This window comes from Microcaecilia unicolor, chromosome 2 (genome assembly GCF_901765095.1).
Source record: "Microcaecilia unicolor chromosome 2, aMicUni1.1, whole genome shotgun sequence".
Taxonomy (NCBI): Eukaryota; Metazoa; Chordata; class Amphibia; order Gymnophiona; family Siphonopidae; genus Microcaecilia; species Microcaecilia unicolor.
In genome coordinates, this window is record NC_044032.1 from 612143004 (window position 1) to 612161612 (window position 18609).

Genomic DNA, 18609 nt, shown 5'->3' on the forward strand with positions numbered 1-18609 from the left:
TCAGATAATTATCCTCCCCAAATTTTTATTCTTATTTGCGCAATTACCGCTAACTATTCCATCTATGCAATTCCAGCAGTGGGACAAACTATTGAAAGGCTTTGTGTGGGGAAGAAAAGGCCCAAGATTCGGTGGACCACATTACAACAGCATAAATTATCAGGTGATTTGGGGGTTCCTAACCTCAAGTGGTACTACCAAGCTGCCATAATAAAGGTTGTAAGAGACCACTACGTAGAATGCCCCTCAATACAATGGGTTCAACTGGAGAAACACTGTAAACATCTCTACTCTATATTTGACTTCAGTAGAGTACAGAGTAGAGACCTGAGCAACAAAGATTACAAGATCAGTGAGCACATGTTCCTTCAACATCCATGGGACACTTGGGACCAGTTGAAAAGAGCTGATCAGGTGGCAGGTAGAATGCACCTATTCAGTGTGCTTAAGGACTATCATCCATGGTGCATAAAGTATTTTACTTCTCTTAGAGAAAGACTAGAGAGGCAGGTTTCAAACTAGAGAGTTGCAGGGGGACAAAATACTAACTTGTCCGCAACACGTATGACCAAAGACTTGCTGACCTGAACATGTATACCTTGGAGGAAAGGAGGAACAGGGGTGATATGATACAGACGTTCAAATACTTGAAAGGTATTAATCCGCAAAAAAATCTTTTCCGGAGATGGGAAGGCGGTAGAACGAGAGGACATGAAATGAGATTGAAGGGGGGCAGACTCAAAAAAAGATGTCAGGAAGTATTTTTTCACAGAGAGGGTGGTGGATGCTTGGAATGCCCTCCCGCAGGAGGTGGTGGAGATGAAAACGGTAACGGAATTCAAACATGCGTGGGATATGCATAAAGGAATCCTGTGCAGCAAGAATGGATTCTCAGAAGCTTAGCTGAAATTGGGTGGCAGAGCAGGTGGGGGAAGAGAGGTTGGTGGTTGGGAGGCGAGGATAGCGGAGGGCAGACTTATACGGTCCGTGCCAGAGCTGGTGATGGGAGGCGGGACTGGTGGTTGGGAGGTGGGAAATACTGCTGGGCAGACTTGTACGGTCTGTGTCCTGAAAAAGGCAAGTACAAATCAAGGTAAGGTATACACATATGAGTTTATCTTGTTGGGCAGACTGGATGGACCATGTAGGTCTTTTTCTGCCGTCATCTACTATGTTTACTATGTAACACAAGTAATCTCCTCCATCCCCACCCCTGGCCCACCCAGTCCTGCCCCCGCCGCACTGCATAGCACCTCGCTGCACAGTCACCTTGACCCCCCCCCCCCCCCCCCCCCCACCCAATTAGGAAAACCAGATTTTATAAGCGGTGAAAATACTGATAAAACATAAATGCACTTTCTTCCTACTCTGCTAAATAAAAAATTTTTAAAGATGCACACTTCCAAAAAAGCAAACATCCATGAGCAGCATGTCCTCCTTTCCTTTTCCTCGCATCCATGAGCATCATGTCCCGCTCTCCTCTCCATCCCCTTCTAACCCATGTGCTATATTTCCCCTTTTCCCTTCCCCCCTCCAGGTACGTCCCTCTTACCAAAACTGTTTTCATCTCCTTCCCTCCTTTTTATAGCCCTTTCGCTCCCTCCTACCCACGCCCTCCCCCATACACGACTCCATCCATCCATCCACCTCCCCTCCCTTCCAGCCTTGGGTGCCCTCCCTGAATGTACCACAGTACATCCTGGTGGTCTAGTGGTCTCTTATAGGCAGGAATGATCCCCACTCTTTCCTGTCCTCTGCTGATAATCCTCTTGCTGCTGCCGTTTTTTTTTAAATGGCTGCCGAGACTTCAAGAGATAGCCTTGCAAGACTTCTGCAGATCCCCATAGGATCCGGATCCATCCTCATAAGATTACTTTTGGACCCTGGTCTATCCCTGTGGGATCCCTGCAGACCTGGGTCTATTCCCACGGTAACTGTGTGATTCCCGCTAACCCTGTTCCCGTTTAGCTCTCTATTTCAAACTCTGTAAAGACCTGATGCCCCATGGTGGAGGAGTGGCCTAGTGGGTAGGGTGGTGGACTTTGGTCCTGGGGAACTGAGGAACTGAGTTTGATTCCCACTTCAGGCACAGGCAGCTCCTTGTGACTCTGGGCAAGTCACTTAACCCTCCATTGCCCCATGTAAGCCAAATTGAGCCTGCCATGAGTGGGAAAGCGCAGGGTACAAATGTAACAAAAATAAATAAATAAATAAATAAATGGTTCCATGCTATTCCTAAATCAGTTACAAGAAATCCTGCAGTGGAAGATTCCATTTTATCAATGCTTTCAGGGCAAGGATTTTCTATTGAGCAAACATGCTAGAGATAATTTGCAAAGGGATCCAACAGAGTAGAATTGAGACTGTTCAAATCACCTCAACGCAAGAAGTTACTTTCTAAGGTATATGCATCACTAGACAAACTGTACCCTATTACCCAATCCTCTATAAAGAAAGATTGGGAGGAGTAGTTGGGCAATCTTCTGAGTGATGATGATTGAGTCTGTATTCATCAATATGCCCATAAATGTACTACTGTTACTAATTATAATCAATTACATTACCAAATAATACAAAGAACTTATTGGGCCTCTATAAGGGAGGAGAAAGTAGGAGAGAGTGGTAAGGTCTATGCTGGAAACAATGTGGACAGAAAGGTACATTTGAACATTTATGGTGGGACTGCCCTAGAATCCGCAAGTATTGGCGAGTGGTATGCAGCAAAATAAGAGCTTGGACTGGTGAGGATTGGACTTTGAACAAACAAGAATGCCTGTTAGGTTGGTTGCCAAATTGGTCCATTGATGCTGGGCCACCCAAAATGGTATTTCATCTGCTCATACTGGCTGCAAAATGAGAATTGTGAGATCATGGAAAGATGAATCAGGCCCACCGTTGGCCCTGTAGCAAGGGATTGTAAGGTAACTCCAACTGTATGACAAGCTAACTTTAGAAATTCGTGGCCGTGGGCATAAATACACCAAGGTGTGGAATGTTGTGCAGTTTTGACCATGTTTCTGAGTTATAGGTGAATAGATTATTGTTTATCAGGAAGAATAACCGCAGTACAATAGAACTTACTGGGTTAAAACCCCTCTATATGATCAGGTTGTGTATTATTTCCTATGAAATTATGATTTACAACAGCACAGTTTATCATCATACCGGATGCTGCCACTGTTGTGTACTATAAAAGCTGGGCCTTTTAGTATTGCTTTCTATTTACTCTGTTTGTATGTGGGTGGGGTGGGAGAGAAGGGAAATGTGGATTTGGGGTGAGCATTTTGTATCACTGTCATCTGAACTATTCACCCATTGTATTCCACTGAAATTGAATAAGGAATTAAAGTTTAAAAAAAATGATTGAATGTAAACTCCAATCCATGTCCTGGAAAGCATTCAGGAGCATCTATGAAAGTCCAATAGAGAAGCCTGTTGGCATTAACAAGCAGCTTTGGAAACTGAACTAAAACCACTATCTGCACGCAACTCTGATCAGATTATTAGTTTTATGTCATAAACATATTAAATATAAACACATAACTTATAATGAGTAAAACATATACAGGTAAAACATTCACAAAGACTTCACTTTGCCAGATCTTTTAGATCTAGGACAAAAAAAAAAAAAAAAAAAAGAAAGTGATGCAATTTAGAGGCTGTGTTATAAACTGTAAATGCATACACACCAGTCCATCTGTTTGCTGCTTCTTTGGCTATTTTGCTTACTTGACCTGGAAAAGACCAATGTAAATGTTATAAGATATAACAAACACAGGCTGAAGACAGCTGCTTAAGGTAAAGAGTTAGTGTAAAACTGTTGTTTTCAAATAAAACTAATTCTATTAAATATTTGTGTTTTTATTTGTCATACCATGCACTAACACACAAGGTACAAATAAAATCAACCAAGAATAGTAGAGCTCTGTGAAGAACAAGGAATTCTACTGAAGACTGGTGGCTCCACTGTTCATCCACTGATGAAAATTGGTGGTCAACTTAATGAAAAATATAGAACAAGCTGGCAGATAACAACCATTTGCCACACCCAGTCTACTCAACTACACCCAACTACACTGTGCTAAGGATATCTTCCAGCTGTCAGTCAGACTTAACCTTCAGAAGTTGCTTCATATCCTTTTTGTTTAGTTAGTATTTACATCACAACATATGAGGTTTGTTTCAATTTTTGCTGCTTAGGGTACAAAAGCCTCAAGTGCCGCACCGACCTCTGTTACAATTTCAGCCGCCCACACAGTCCCAGCGGGCAGCGACTGAAATGCTGGTGCACAACACGGTATTTCTGGCAATCGGTTCTTGCCTGTTTGGATGCCATCCGAGCAACTGAATCCTTCTTTGAAGGTAGGTGTCAAGCGGGGAGAAGATGAGCAGTATAGTTATATTTATGAATTACAGGAGTAACGCTGATCAGTTAGCAGGATAAGTAAAGAGGAGCAGGAGCCTCTCTGACCTCCGTCTCAGTCCACTATCTTCAAACTGGAAGTCCTGTGTTGGCAGGCATTATAATGTAGCATATTATGCCATACTTTGTATTGTTGTTTGAATATTTTTACTGCTGTAATTGTTTATTGCTTATGTTTGACTTATTCTTGCTATACACTGCCTTGAGTGAATTCCTTCAAAAAGGCGGTAAATAAATCCTAATAATAATAAATACATTATTGGGAAATTTATACCCTGAGAGCTGTGGTCAAGATAATAGAATTCCATATCTCCTTAGACTTCTGGGATGCCAGTAACATGCCTGTTCATTGTTGACTCTTGCTTTAAACACATACAACCCATGGTTATCTAGATGGCAACAATCCTGGCCATCTGTTAATCTACCTCTGAACATGTTCACATGCTGGCTAGCTACTTATAGTATAACATACTATAGGTGTTTGTCATTAAAGTTCCAGGTAGACCCCCTGCCAACTCTAGAATGATGCAAGAAGTCCCATATAAAGCTTAAATTTAAAGCTATGACCACAGCTTATAAATATTTTGCACACTATGGGGGGGCCTGAATATTTATCGAATAAGTTGTGGTCTATACCCACTCTGATACATTATGCTCCTAAAATGGTGAGCTTTTAGAACTCTCTAAAGCGGGAGAAGTTAGAACTGAGAAACCCATGAGAATGATCGTTTTTTTTCTATAATCATTCCATTGCTACGAAACAAGGTGCCTAGCCTTATTCACTAAATACAGGATTTTAGATCTCATGTGAAGAATTTGTAGTTTTCAGGGTTTAATCTGCAAACAAACAAAAAAAAAAGTGGAAGTGCGGCGCAGAAGGAAGGGGTAGGCCAGCAGAAGGAGCACAGGAAAAGAGGGGCTGCATTTAGAGGAGTGATTGTTCTCTGCTTCACTCTAGGTTCTCTCTCCCACCCCTCCTTTTAGCTGCAGGCTGCCTGGAGTACAACACTCCTACTACTCTGGCTCTGGAGTCTGCTTGTCTCAATGCTTCCAAGCTATGCCAGAACTCACATAGCTACTTTAGATGAACAACTTTATGGATCTGTTTAATTTCTATTCATTATGAGTTAGAGGAGATTTTTAGATGATGTCTTTTATCTGGATGAGTATGGAATCTGATTTGTTTGATTTTCTACAATGGTTGAATCAGCTTAATCATAACCTCCAGTTTGTTATGATACATTGTCATAAATCAATCAATTTTTTGGATGTTTTACTTGACAAATTTGGAGGTAGCTCGATTATGACACTTTATGGAAAGACTACTGATCGTAATAACTTATTGCAATATCATAGTTTCTATCCTCGCAGACTAAAAGACAGACCAGTCTCCCTGTCAGCCAATTCCTTCGAATACGAAGAACTTGTTCCTCGCCGATTTCAAATATCAAACTTCCAGAAAACAGCATTTGTTGGACAGAGGTGATACTTCGGGTGTAATTAGAAGAACCTACTTGAGAGCTAGGTATGTTCAACATGATTTGTTACTACAATATAATTGGAAAGAGTCACAAGAAATAATCACCTGTGTTTTACCATATTCAAAGATATCCTCATCTATTGCCATACTGGGACAGACCGAAGGTCAATCAAGCCCAGTATCCTTTTTCCAACAGTGGCCAATCTAGGTCACAAGTACTTGGTGAGATCCCAGAAAAGCAAAATAGATTATATGCTGCTTATCCTAGAATATGCAATGGATTTTCCCAAGACCATGTTAATAATGGATTACGGACTGTTCTTTTAGGAAATTACCCTGCTAAGTTAACTGCTTTTACCACATTCTCTGGCAATGAATTACAGAGCTAATTATTCATTGCATGCCCCCTAATCCAAGTATTTTTGGAAAAAGTAAACAAGCGATTCACATCTACATGTTCCACTCCATTCAGTATTTTATAAACCTCTATCATATTTCCCCTCAGCCGTCTCATCTCCAGGCTGAAGAGCCCTAGTCACTTTAGCCTTTCATCATAGGGAAGTCATCCCATCCCCTTTATCATTCTCATCACTCTTCTCTGCACCTTTTCTAATTTCATCATATCTTTTTTGAGATGCAGTGACCAGAACTAAACACATTATTCAAGGTGCAGTCGCACCATGGAGCGATACAAAGGCATTATAACATTCTCAGTTTTGTTTTCCATTTCTTTCCTAACAATTGCTAACATTCTATCTGCTTTCTTAGCCGCTGCTGCACATTGAGAAGAAGGTTCCAACGTAACATCAATGATGACACCTAGATCCTTTTCTTGGACGGTGTGACTCCTAATGTGGAACCATGCGTCACATAACTATGGTTTGGAGTCCTCTTTCCTACAAGCATCACTTTGCACTTACTCACACTATAAGACTTCTGTCATTTTGATGCCCAGTCTCATAAGGCCCTCTTGCAATTTTTCACAATCCTCTTGCAATTTAACAACTTTGAATAACTTTATATCATCAGCAAACTTAATTGCCTCTCTACCCGTCTCCTTTGAGAATACTGACCATTTAACCCTACTATCTGTTTTTTGTCTTTTAACCAGTTTTGAATCCACAAAACGACATTGCCTCCTATCCCTTGACTCTCTAATTTTCTCAGGAGTCTTTCATGAGGTACTTTGTCAAATGCCTTTTGAAAATCCAGATACACAATATTGACTGACTTACCTTTATCCACATGCTTATTCACACCTTCAAAGAAATGTAGTAGACTGGTGAGTCGACTATAGGACATTGCCTACTATTCCATGACTTTCTAATTTCCTCAGGAGTCTTTCATGAGGTACTCTGTCAAATGCCTTCATCACTAATTCGCCTTCTGATGGTCCATTGAACTATATTAGTTCATGGTGTGGAGAGCTCTTATATGTGGATTTGACTGTTTAAGTTCTTGCTGCTCTAGAACACTGCAGGGACCATAGTTTGATTACACTATGATTTACCGGCAGCATATCATCTCCTTTTTTTTCCAGACATACTGAACCCAAGTGGAAGGAAAGCAGAGCCGCATGCCTGCCTGCTCCCAAGCCAGGACAAATGCACCAGCTGACACAGTGAACTGCCATGACTTACTTGCATCTTGTCACGGCCCCTTTTTCCATAAGTACTAGAAACAAGTGAAAGGAGAGAGGGGGCACTGTGATCATTTTAGATCCCCTGACCGAGTCCAAATCTGACAAAGCATTAAAGCAAAGTGGGAGGCAGGAAAGAAGCTGTGATGAAAGCTTTTTTTTTTGTTAAATTTTAGTGCCACCTTCTTGCTTTCTTACAGATAGAGGGAAAGTGTGCTCAATAGTTTTTGTTGACGAACCCACCACCCAGTATCAGACTCATTGGTATGGGAGCTCAGTCCCCAGCTAAGGGAAAGGAAAATCAGCCCTGAAGGGGAGCATAAACCACTTATCTGGAATAGTCTAGTATGGACGATAAAGAATGGGATTGTAACTGTGAATATGTTGCTTTGTACTTTTTGCTGAAAGCCACTCTATTAACAGAAGTGCAGTATACTGTAAAACACCTATGTTTACTAAGTGGCGTAATGGGCGTGTTAGCATTTTTAATGTGCATAAATGGTGTACATGTGTTAAACGCCAACGCGCCCATAGAAATGTTTAGGTGTGTCAGTGTTTAACGCACCTTAAATTTACAAGCGCATTAAAAACGCTAACACATCTTAGTAAACATACTTCTAAATGTTAAACAAACCACCTTAAGCTTTTCTTTCATAAAGAGTTTGCTTAAGGTCCTTAGGACTATGATGGGGCAGATTCTTCTCTTTTCTTTGGGATCAGGAAATACTTCAATCTCATTAGCCTTTATGAAGGAGGAGAATTCCTTGAAAAGTAGATCCAGATGCTGAGTTTAACCGAATTCAACTTAAAATTACATAGCTAAGAGTTATTAGATGAGCAAGGCCTACTTTGTGGAATTCTATTCCGGTAGATTTCAGCAAGGAGAATAGTTATTTGAAATTTAGGAAGGGAATAAAAACCTGCATTGCAATCAAGATCATGGAGGGTACTTTTATAATAGGTCCAAGACAGGAAGTCCAAGTAGATGACTATTTTATAAACATCTTTAGGACATTTAGGAGCTTCTTGAGGCTTTTTCCTCCTTTAGTAATTCTCCATGATTGCTTACGATCTAGAAGAGAACCCCTTGTACTTCTGTAATATTTTACTAAGACAACATAGGCACATATGTGCCTTTATAAAAAAGCCTCACAAAACTTGCAATAATTGCGGATACATGCACTTGTGTAAATTTACATCTGCTTGGCAGTTGGTGTAAATTTATAAGTGTATATAACGACTCTACAACATTCCCCCTTCCCCCGAACGTATCTATACTCAAATTACATAAAAGTAGGAGTGAAGATTCTCAGCATCTGTGATAATATTCATATAACTTCTGGGTTAAATTACTAAAAGTCCATTTCCTTAGGTGAAGCAGGGTTTACCTATATAAAAAGGTTATCAATAGAAATCAAACAAAATAAAACATGGAAAAGAAAATAAGATGATACCTTTTTTATTGGACATAACTTAATACATTTCTTGATTAGCTTTCGAAGGTTGCCCTTCTTCGTCAGATCTGACGAAGAAGGGCAACCTTCGAAAGCTAATCAAGAAATGTATTAAGTTATGTCCAATAAAAAAGGTATCATCTTATTTTCTTTTCCATGTTTTATTTTGTTTGATTTCTATTGATAACCTTAAGAGTGGACTAACACGGCTACCACACTCCTATATAAAAAAAAAGCTCATAGATTTACCCCATGAATTTGTAGATATTCATTTTATTTCAATGCACATTTAGGAAAACATTGAATTTGCATACGATTTTCCTTGCAATTTGAAACACTGCAGGAGCTGTTATTTATGTCCTTATTTCTTTATTGTTTTTATTTAATTTTCATCTAGTCTAGAAATTTATGCTTTTTGTGGATATTATTTTAGCATAGCATGCACTGATAGGCTTTACTAGTATATATATATATATGTATATATAGTGTATGGTGCTGTCATAAATTTACATTTTATTGTGATTTTACTTAACTAGTCTTTTTTTTAGTAATAACATAGTAAATGTCAGCAGATAAAGACCTGCACGGCCCATCCAATCTGCCCAACAAGGTGGCCAGAGCTGTATCTGGCACGCTGCACAGGCTCCACTTCATGATTAAACAGTAACATACTTAGGGGCTCGTTTTCAAAACAAAAAAACGTCCAAAAAAAAGTCATATGGTGGAAATGGTCATTTTTCTCTCAAAAGCATCAAGTTGCAATTTTTGATACTCCAATTTTAGATGTTTTTCTCCACAGTTCGTCCAAATTTCAAGGGTGTGTGTTTTGGGCAGGACCTGGGTGGGACATGAGCGGCACCAAAAGATAAATTTTTTTCTGCAATAATGGAACAAAATGAAAATGTCTAGTGCTCAAATTAAGACTATTTCAATCACGAATAAGTGACTAAAAGGTTCCCTAAATGATCACTGGAGGGATTAAAGCATTACCCCCCTTACTCCCCCAGTGGTCTTAGACTCCCTCCCATCTCCCTAAGATATGACAGTGACAGTACACACCAGGCTCTATGACAGCTTCAGATATGATGGCCATTCTTTTTAGAACAGTAGAAAGGTCCCAGGAATAGCCTACTGGTCGGTGCTGTGGACTGTAGTTAAGGGAACCTAGGCCCATATCCCCATTCTAACTGGTACACTTTGCGGTAGAATGTGTTAGCCCTCCAAAAACCACTAAATACCTACTGTATCTACATATAGATGACCCCTGCAAGCTTGAGGGTTAATATAGTGGCATACAATAGTTTTTTTTTTCTATTTTATTTATTTATTAGGATTTATTTACCGCCTATTTGAAGGAATTCACTCAAGGCGGTGTACAATAAGAATAGATCAAGCATGAGCAATAGACACTACAGCAGTAAAAATACTCAAAAACAATACAAAGTTTGGCATGGTATACTATTTACAATGTCAACACAACACATAATAGAACATTATAGGTGACAGGGAAGGATAAAGCAAAGATGTAACATATAGAAGGGTAAGAAAGTAGGAAGAGTTAGGAAGAGTTAGAAAGTAAGGTGACTGATTTAAAGAAAATTGAACATGAGAGGTCAGAGAAATTGTTAAATGTTATCTCAACTAGAGAAGGAGTAGATAAACTTGTCTTGCTGCAGTATACGCAGCCCGAGTCACTCCTTGTGTGAGTGAAACTAACGAGTTAGTTACTTCTTCCAGTAAAGGCCTGGTTGAAGAGCCAAGCTTTCACCTGCTTCCTAAAGTAGAGATAGTCTTGTGTTAAGCGGAGCCTTTCAGGCAATGCATTCCAGAGTGTGGGGACTACTCCGGAGAAGGCTCGCTTGCGGGTATCACATCGTGTAATGTCGTTTGGAGAGGGTGTGGTTCGTGAAAGTCCTTGGGAGGACCTTAGTGTCCTTGGCGGTGTGTGGAGGATCATCCTATTTTTCAGGTACTCAGGGCCATTTCCTTTCAGGTCCTTGAAGATCAGACATAGAGTTTTAAATTTAGCCCTGTATTGTACTGGTAGCCAATGAAGTTTTTGCAAAAATGGTGTGATATGGTCACATTGCTTGCAACCTTCTATGAGTCTTGCTGCTACATTCTGAATCAACTGGAGCTGGTGCAGGCCCTTTGTAGTCAGAGCATTGTATAGTGAATTGCAGTAATCCAGTCCTGATGTTATCATGGCATGTACAACTGGGATAAGATTTACCTTCTTGATGTAAGGAGCGAGGCAGCGTAGCTGTCGCAAATAGTAGAAGCAGCTCTTGAAGGCTGCTTGGATTTGGGGAATCAGAGTAAGTGCTGAATCTAACCGTATTCCAAAGTTTCTGACTTTTGATTTGAGGGGAGTTCATACTTCTCAAAAGGGATTCTGATGTCAGGTATGTATCCACTTGTATTAGGTACCCAGAGAAGCTCGGTTTTACTTGGGTTCAGGCCAAGTTTGTTGTGTTTAGCCCATTCTTGAATTGATGTTAGACAGGAAAAGCAAAGGTACTTACCTGTAGCTGGTATTCTCCGAGGGCAGCAGGCTGATTGTTCTCACAATTGGGTCATAGTCCACGGCAGCCCAGGAACCAGAAAGAAATTTTGCCAGCAAAAATAAAGGCCCTCGGGAACGTTCCATCGTGTGTCTCCTTAGTTTAATAAAAAAGCATATAAACAAGAAACAACCATAAAAACAACTCCAAAGGGGAGGAGGACGGGTTTGTGGGAACAATCAGCCTGCTGTCCTCGGAGAATACCAGCTACAGGTAAGTACCTTCGCTTTCTCATAGGACAAGAAGGCTGCTTGTTCTCACAATTGGGGTATCCCTAGCATCCAGGCTCACCCAAAACAATGAATATTGGTCAATTGGGCCTCACAACGGTGAGGACTTAACAAAGATTGACCTGAAACCAAAATGAACTAACTGAGAGTGCAGCCTGGAACAGAATAAAAAAGGGCCTAGGGGGGTGGAGCTGGATTCTAAACTCCGAACAGATTCTGCAGCACCGCTTCCCAAACCGACTGTCGCATCGGGTATCTTGCTGAAGGCAGTAGTGAGATGTGAATGTGTGGACTGATGACCACGTCGTAGCCTTGCAAATCTCTTCAATAGAGGCCGACTTTAAGTGGGCCACTGACGCAGCCATGGCTCTAACATTATGAGCCGTGACATGACCCTGTAAGGTCAGGCCAACATGGGCTTAAGTGAAAGAAATGCAATCTGATAGCCAATTAGAGATTGTGCATTTTCCGATGGCAACTCCCCTCCTGTTGGGATTGAAAGAAACAAACAACTGAGCAGACTGTCTGAAGGGTTTTGTCCGCGCCACGTAAAAGGCCAATGCTATCTTGCAGTCCAAGGTATGTAAACTGCTTTCACCAGGGCGGGTATGAGGACGGGGAAAAAATGTTGGCAAGATAATTGACTGGTTCAGATTGAACTCCGACACCTCCTTAGGAAGGAACTTAGGCTGCATGTGAAGGACTACTCTGTTGTGATGAAATCTGATATAAGGTGCATGAACTACCAAGGCCTGAAGCTCACTGACTCTACGAGCTGAAGTAACAGCCACCAAGAAAACGAACTTCCAGGTCAAGTACTTCAGATGGCAGGAATTCATCAGCTGGGTGAGGACGACGTTGAGATCCCATGACACTGGTGGAGGTTTGACAGGGGGCTTTGGCAAAAGCAAACCTCTCATGAAGCGAACAACTAAAGGCTGTCCAGAGATAGGCTTACCCTCTACACGCCGATGATAGGCACTAATCGCACTAAGGTGAACTCTTACGGAGTTGGTCTTGAGACCAGACTCTGACAAGTGTAGAAGGCATTTAAGCAGGGTCTGTGTAGGACAAGAACGAGGATCTAGGGCCTTGCTGTCACACCAGATGGCAAACCTCCTCCATTTGAAAGAGTAACATCTCTTAGTGGAATCTTTCCTGGAAGCAAGCAAGACTCGGGAGACACCCTCTGAAAGACCCAAGGAGGCAAATTCTAAGCTCTCAACATCCAGGCCGTGAGAGCCAGAGACAGGAGGTTGGGACGTAGAAGCGACCCCTCGTTCTGAGTGTTGGAAAACATTCCAATCTCCATGGTTCTTCGGAGGACAACTCCAGAAGAAGAGGGAATCAAATCTGACGCGGCCAGAAGGGCGCAATCAGGATCATGGTTCCGCAGTCTTGCTTGAGTTTCAGCAAAGTCTTCCCTACTAGAGGTATGGGAGGATACACATACAGAAGGCCTGTCCTCCAATGTAGGAGAAAGGCAACTGATGCTAGTCTGTCGTGGGCCTGAAGTCTGGAACAGAACTGAGGGACCTTGTGATTGATCTGAGTGGCAAAAAGATCCACCGAGGGGGTGCCCTACGCTCGGAAGATCTTGCGGACTATGCCCATGTTCAGTGACCACTCGTGAGGTTGCATTATCTTGCTCAGCCTGTCGGCCAGACTGTTGTTTACGCCTGCCAGAGAAGTGGCTTGGAGAAACATGCCATGAGGCATGCCCAAAGCCACATCTGTATGGCTTCCTGACACAGAGGATGAGATCCTTTTTTTAATAATTGGCTTTAAACTTTGGTACATTTTACAATTTGCGTTGACAGTGCCAACTTTGAAGAGATCATGCAGGGCGGTTATAGATGCTGGTTAGTTGCAAATCTGGCAGTATTATGTCCAGCACAAGCATAATGCTTGTTCAAAATTTCAAGTCCTTATCCCGTTTATCTGTCATATCCTCAATCTTTCACTGTCCACTGTGACTGTTCCTGATGCCTTCAAACATGCCGTAGTCACACCACTCCTTAAAAAACCTTCATTGGACCCTACCTGTCCTTCCAACTATCGCCCCATCTCCCTCCTCCCTTTCCTATCCAAGATACTTGAACGTGCTGTTCACCGCCGTTGCCTTGACTTTCTTTCATCTCAAGCTATTCTTGATCCACTTAAATCTGGCTTTTGCTCCCTTCATTCAACTGAAACAGCGCTTGCTAAAGTCTCCAATGATCTGTTCCTGGTCAGATCCAAAGGTCTCTATTCTATCCTCATCCTTCTCGATCTATCTGCTGCTTTTGACACTGTTGATCACAGCCTACTCCTTGATACGTAGTCCTCACTTGGATTTCAGGGCTCTGTTCTTTCCTGGTTTTCTTCTTATCTCTCCCAGCGTACTTTTAGTGTATACTCTAGTGGATCCTCTTCTACTTCTATCCCACTGTCAGTTGGTGTACCTCAGGGATCTGTCCTGGGACCTCTTCTTTTCTCCATCTATACTTCTTCCCTTGGTACTCTGATCTCATCCCATGGTTTTCAGTATCATCTTTACGCTGATGACTCCCAGATCTACCTCTCCACACCAGAAATCTCAGCTGAAATCCAGGCCAAATTATCAGCCTGCCTGTCTGACATTGCTGTCTGGATGTCTCAGTGCCATCTGAAACTAAACATGACCAAGACTGAGCTTCTTATCTTCTTTCCCCCTAAACCAACCTCTCCTCCTCCCCCATTCTCTATTTCTGTGGATAACACTCTCATCCTTCCTGTCTCATCAGCTTGTAACCTTGGGGTCATCTTCGACTCCTCCCTCTCCTTCTCTGCACATATTCAACAGACTGCTAAAACCTGTCGTTTCTTTCTCTATAATATCAGCAAAATTCGCCCTTTCCTTTCTGAGCACACTACCAGAACCCTCATCCACACTCTTATCACCTCTCGCTTAGACTATTGCAACTTGCTTCTCACAGGTCTCCCACTTAGCCATCTCTCTCCTCTTCAATCTGTTCAAAATTCTGCTGCACGACTAATATTCCGCCAGTGTCGTTATGCTCATATTAGCCTTCTCCTCAAGTCACTTCACTGGCTTCCTATCTGTTTCCGAATACAGTTCAAACTCCTCTTATTGACCTAAAAGTGCATTCACTCTGCAGCTCCTCAGTACCTCTCCACTCTCATCTCTCCCTACATTCCTCCCCGGGAACGCCGTTCACTGGGTAAATCTCTCTTATCTGCACCCTTCTCCTCCACTGCTAACTCCAGACTCCGTTCCTTTTATCTTGCAGCACCTTATGCCTGGAATAGACTTCCTGAGCCGGTCCGTCAAGCTCCATCTCTGGCCGTCTTCAAATCTAAGCTAAAAGCCCACCTTTTTGATGCTGTTTTTAACTCCTAACTCTTGTTCAGAACCCTTATTTTATCATCCTGACTTTAATATTCTCTTATCTCGTTTGTCCTGTTTGTATGTCCTAATTAGATTGTAAGCTCTGTCGAGCAGGGACTGTCTCTTCATGTTCAAGTGTACAGCACTGCATACGGCTAGTAGCGCTATAGAAATGATAAGTAGTAGTAGTAGTAGTAGTAAGTTGTTGCGGTCTGAATATTGGTCCAAATATGTTCCAATGAGTCGTGACCAATTTTGATGCACATTTTGAGTCAACTTGTTTGACTGGATTTTGCATCCATAATGTTAAAATGTATTTAATCGGAAATAGCATAAAAAACTGTACAGGATTTGACATTTTTAGCCATTCTTATAAATGTGTTTGGATTTTATTAGACCCCAAAAATGGCATTTTGGTAAATGTTGCGCGCTCATGGACTGACAACCTTTCAGAAAAGGGGGTCTAGATCTGCAACTATTGCAGTTAGAGACCTCAAATTTTGGGAAACTTCGTTTAACACCTGACTCGCGCAACAGATAAAATTTGAACAAAATTGGAGAACATGATTGGTGGGAACTTTTTTTAATTTTAGACCACTTGGCATGGAATGACCCTGGGGTGAAATGGGACTTGGCATAATTGATCATGAACCCCAGCAGCTCAAGCACCTGAATAGTCATCCGCATGGACTACAGAGCACCCATCTCCAATGTGCTCTTCACCAGCCAATCGTCGAGATAAGGGAAGACATGCACTCCCAGTCTGTGTAGCGACGCTGCGACTACAGCCAGGCACTTGGTAAACACTCTGGAATAAAGTGTACTTTGTGGGTCTTTCATAAGTTCAATTGGAGGAGTAGCCTAGTGGTTAGTGCAGTGGACTTCGATCCTGGGGAACTGAGTTCAATTCCCACTGCAGCTCCTTGTGACTCTGGGCAAGTCACTTAACCCTCCATTGCCCCTGGTACATAAGTACATAAGTACATAAGTAGTGCCATACTGGGAAAGACCAAAGGTCCATCTAGCCCAGCATCCTGTCACCGACAGTGGCCAATCCAGGTCAAGGGCACCTGGCACGCTCCCCAAACGTAAAAACATTCCAGACAAGTTATACCTAAAAATGAGGAATTTTTCCAGTCCATTTAATAGCGGTCTATGGACTTGTCCTTTAGGAATCTATCTAACCCCTTTTTAAACTCCGTCAAGCTAACCGCCCGTACCACGTTCTCCGGCAATGAATTCCAGAGTCTAATTACACGTTGGGTGAAGAAAAATTTTCTCCGATTCGTTTTAAATTTACCACACTGTAGCTTCAACTCATGCCCTCTAGTCCTAGTATTTTTGGATAGCGTGAACAGTCGCTTCACATCCACCCGATCCATTCCACTCATTATTTTATACACTTCTATCATATCTCCCCTCAGCCGTCTCTGCTCCAAGCTGAAAAGCCCTAGCCTTCTCAGCCTCTCTTCATAGGAAAGTCGTCCCATCCCCACTATCATTTTCGTCGCCCTTCGCTGTACCTTTTCCAATTCTACTATATCTTTTTTGAGATACGGAGACCAGTACTGAACACAATACTCCAGGTGCGGTCGCACCATGGAGCGATACAACGGCATTATAACATCCGCACACCTGGACTCCATACCCTTCTTAATAACACCCAACATTCTATTCGCTTTCCTAGCCGCAGCAGCACACTGAGCAGAAGGTTTCAGCGTATCATCGACGACGACACCCAGATCCCTTTCTTGATCCGTAACTCCTAACGCGGAACCTTGCAAGACGTAGCTATAATTCGGGTTCCTCTTACCCACATGCATCACTTTGCACTTGTCAACATTGAACTTCATCTGCCACTTGCACGCCCATTCTCCCAGTCTCGCAAGGTCCTCCTGTAATCGTTCACATTCCTCCTGCGACTTGACGACCCTGAATAATTTTGTGTCATCGGCGAATTTAATTACCTCACTAGTTATTCCCATCTCTAGGTCATTTATAAATAAATTAAAAAGCAACGGACCCAGCACAGACCCCTGCGGGACCCCACTAACTACCCTCCTCCACTGAGAATACTGTACCTGAATATATGTAAACCGCTTTGAATGTAGTTGCCAAAACCTCAGAAAGGCGGTATATCAAGTCCCATGTCCCTTTCCCTTTCATATTAACCTCTAAAGCAGAAGTTCTCAGCTCAGTCCTCAAGACACCAAGCAAGTCAGGTTTTCAGGATATCCACCATCAATATGCTCGATATAAAATTTGCATGCACTACCTCCATTGTATGCAAATCTAACTTATGAATATTCATTGTGGATATCTTGAAAATGTGACTGGCTGGGTATGTCCCAAGGACTAGGTTGAGAATCACTGCTCTAAAGAGATTACTACCACTGCAATGCACACTGACAAGCCTTTCCTACGCACCTTATCTGAAATCTGCTGCTTGAAAATAAGACAGCCTGCAGGCATTAGTGGCCATAGCAGAGACTCTCAATGCCACCATAAAAACATCAAAGGTAATGTTGAACAGAAGGTTCTAACACTACTCAATACTTTCAATCCAGTTAAACAATTCTCTCTATTGGTTGAGGGAGACACTGAGTGAACTCCAGAGCCCCTTCTTGGCCTATGTGCAAGCACTGTAATAGGTAAATCTAGTAAAAATCTATGCAGGACTAGAGCATAACATTCTGAAATTGTTTTCTCCCCAAAAGGTCTAGAATTAGCAAATCACACTGGGTGGTAGCCATTTGGCCATTTCCAGGGTAATTCAAATACCACTCTTTCAGACATAATTATAGGGAGATGACATGTCAACTGCCATGGATAAACCAAAATAATGTGTCAATTCTTCCATATGCTCTTCTATATGAGAGGTAGGATCATGCTATTTTTCTGGTATAAGTTAATCTATTAATGAAGTTAAGGCAACAGATACCAATGCACCAGAAAGAGCAGAACCGTGCCTCTAGCTAACGGTTGTATTAAGACTGTTATTCATAACTGTCATTAATTACTAGAAATGATGCAGCTAATTGAGTTTACAATACTTTATGTCATCTTTTTAAAGTTTGCTAAAAGTGAGAGGGAATCCTATGGGAGGAAAGAATTTCATTCCTTTTTAGTCATCTTATGATTAGGCAGAGTACCTAAATTATAGGCTATATTTCCCCTGTAGAGAAACCAGGCTTTTTGATAGCAATCCCCAGAGTAAAATGTTTAATGGTTTAATTATTTGTTATTGCCCTGTGAAGCAGGGGTTGTTAATGTAGTTAGATGGCTGCAACATTATTGCTTCTCTCTGGGATCACTTGAGAAATATGTGTCCTGGGGCAGGTGATTAAAAGAGTCAAATGATATTTGTTGTTTGTTTTCACAGCTTTGAATATTAAACCTAACCACTCTTCATTTAAACATGACCACAATACATCTGGATTGTGAAAATA

General features: G+C 41.8%; 1 protein-coding gene across 1 annotated transcript in view; it reads right to left on the bottom strand.

Moving 5' to 3' along the window:
- MND1 (meiotic nuclear divisions 1) overlaps positions 1-18609 on the bottom strand; it is a 163665-nt gene that overhangs the window by 25614 nt on the left and 119442 nt on the right. Inside the window, exon 7 of the mRNA XM_030192692.1 lies at positions 3690-3734. Within this exon, the coding sequence (XP_030048552.1) occupies positions 3690-3734 (45 nt within the window). The remainder of the gene's footprint in view (positions 1-3689; positions 3735-18609) is intronic.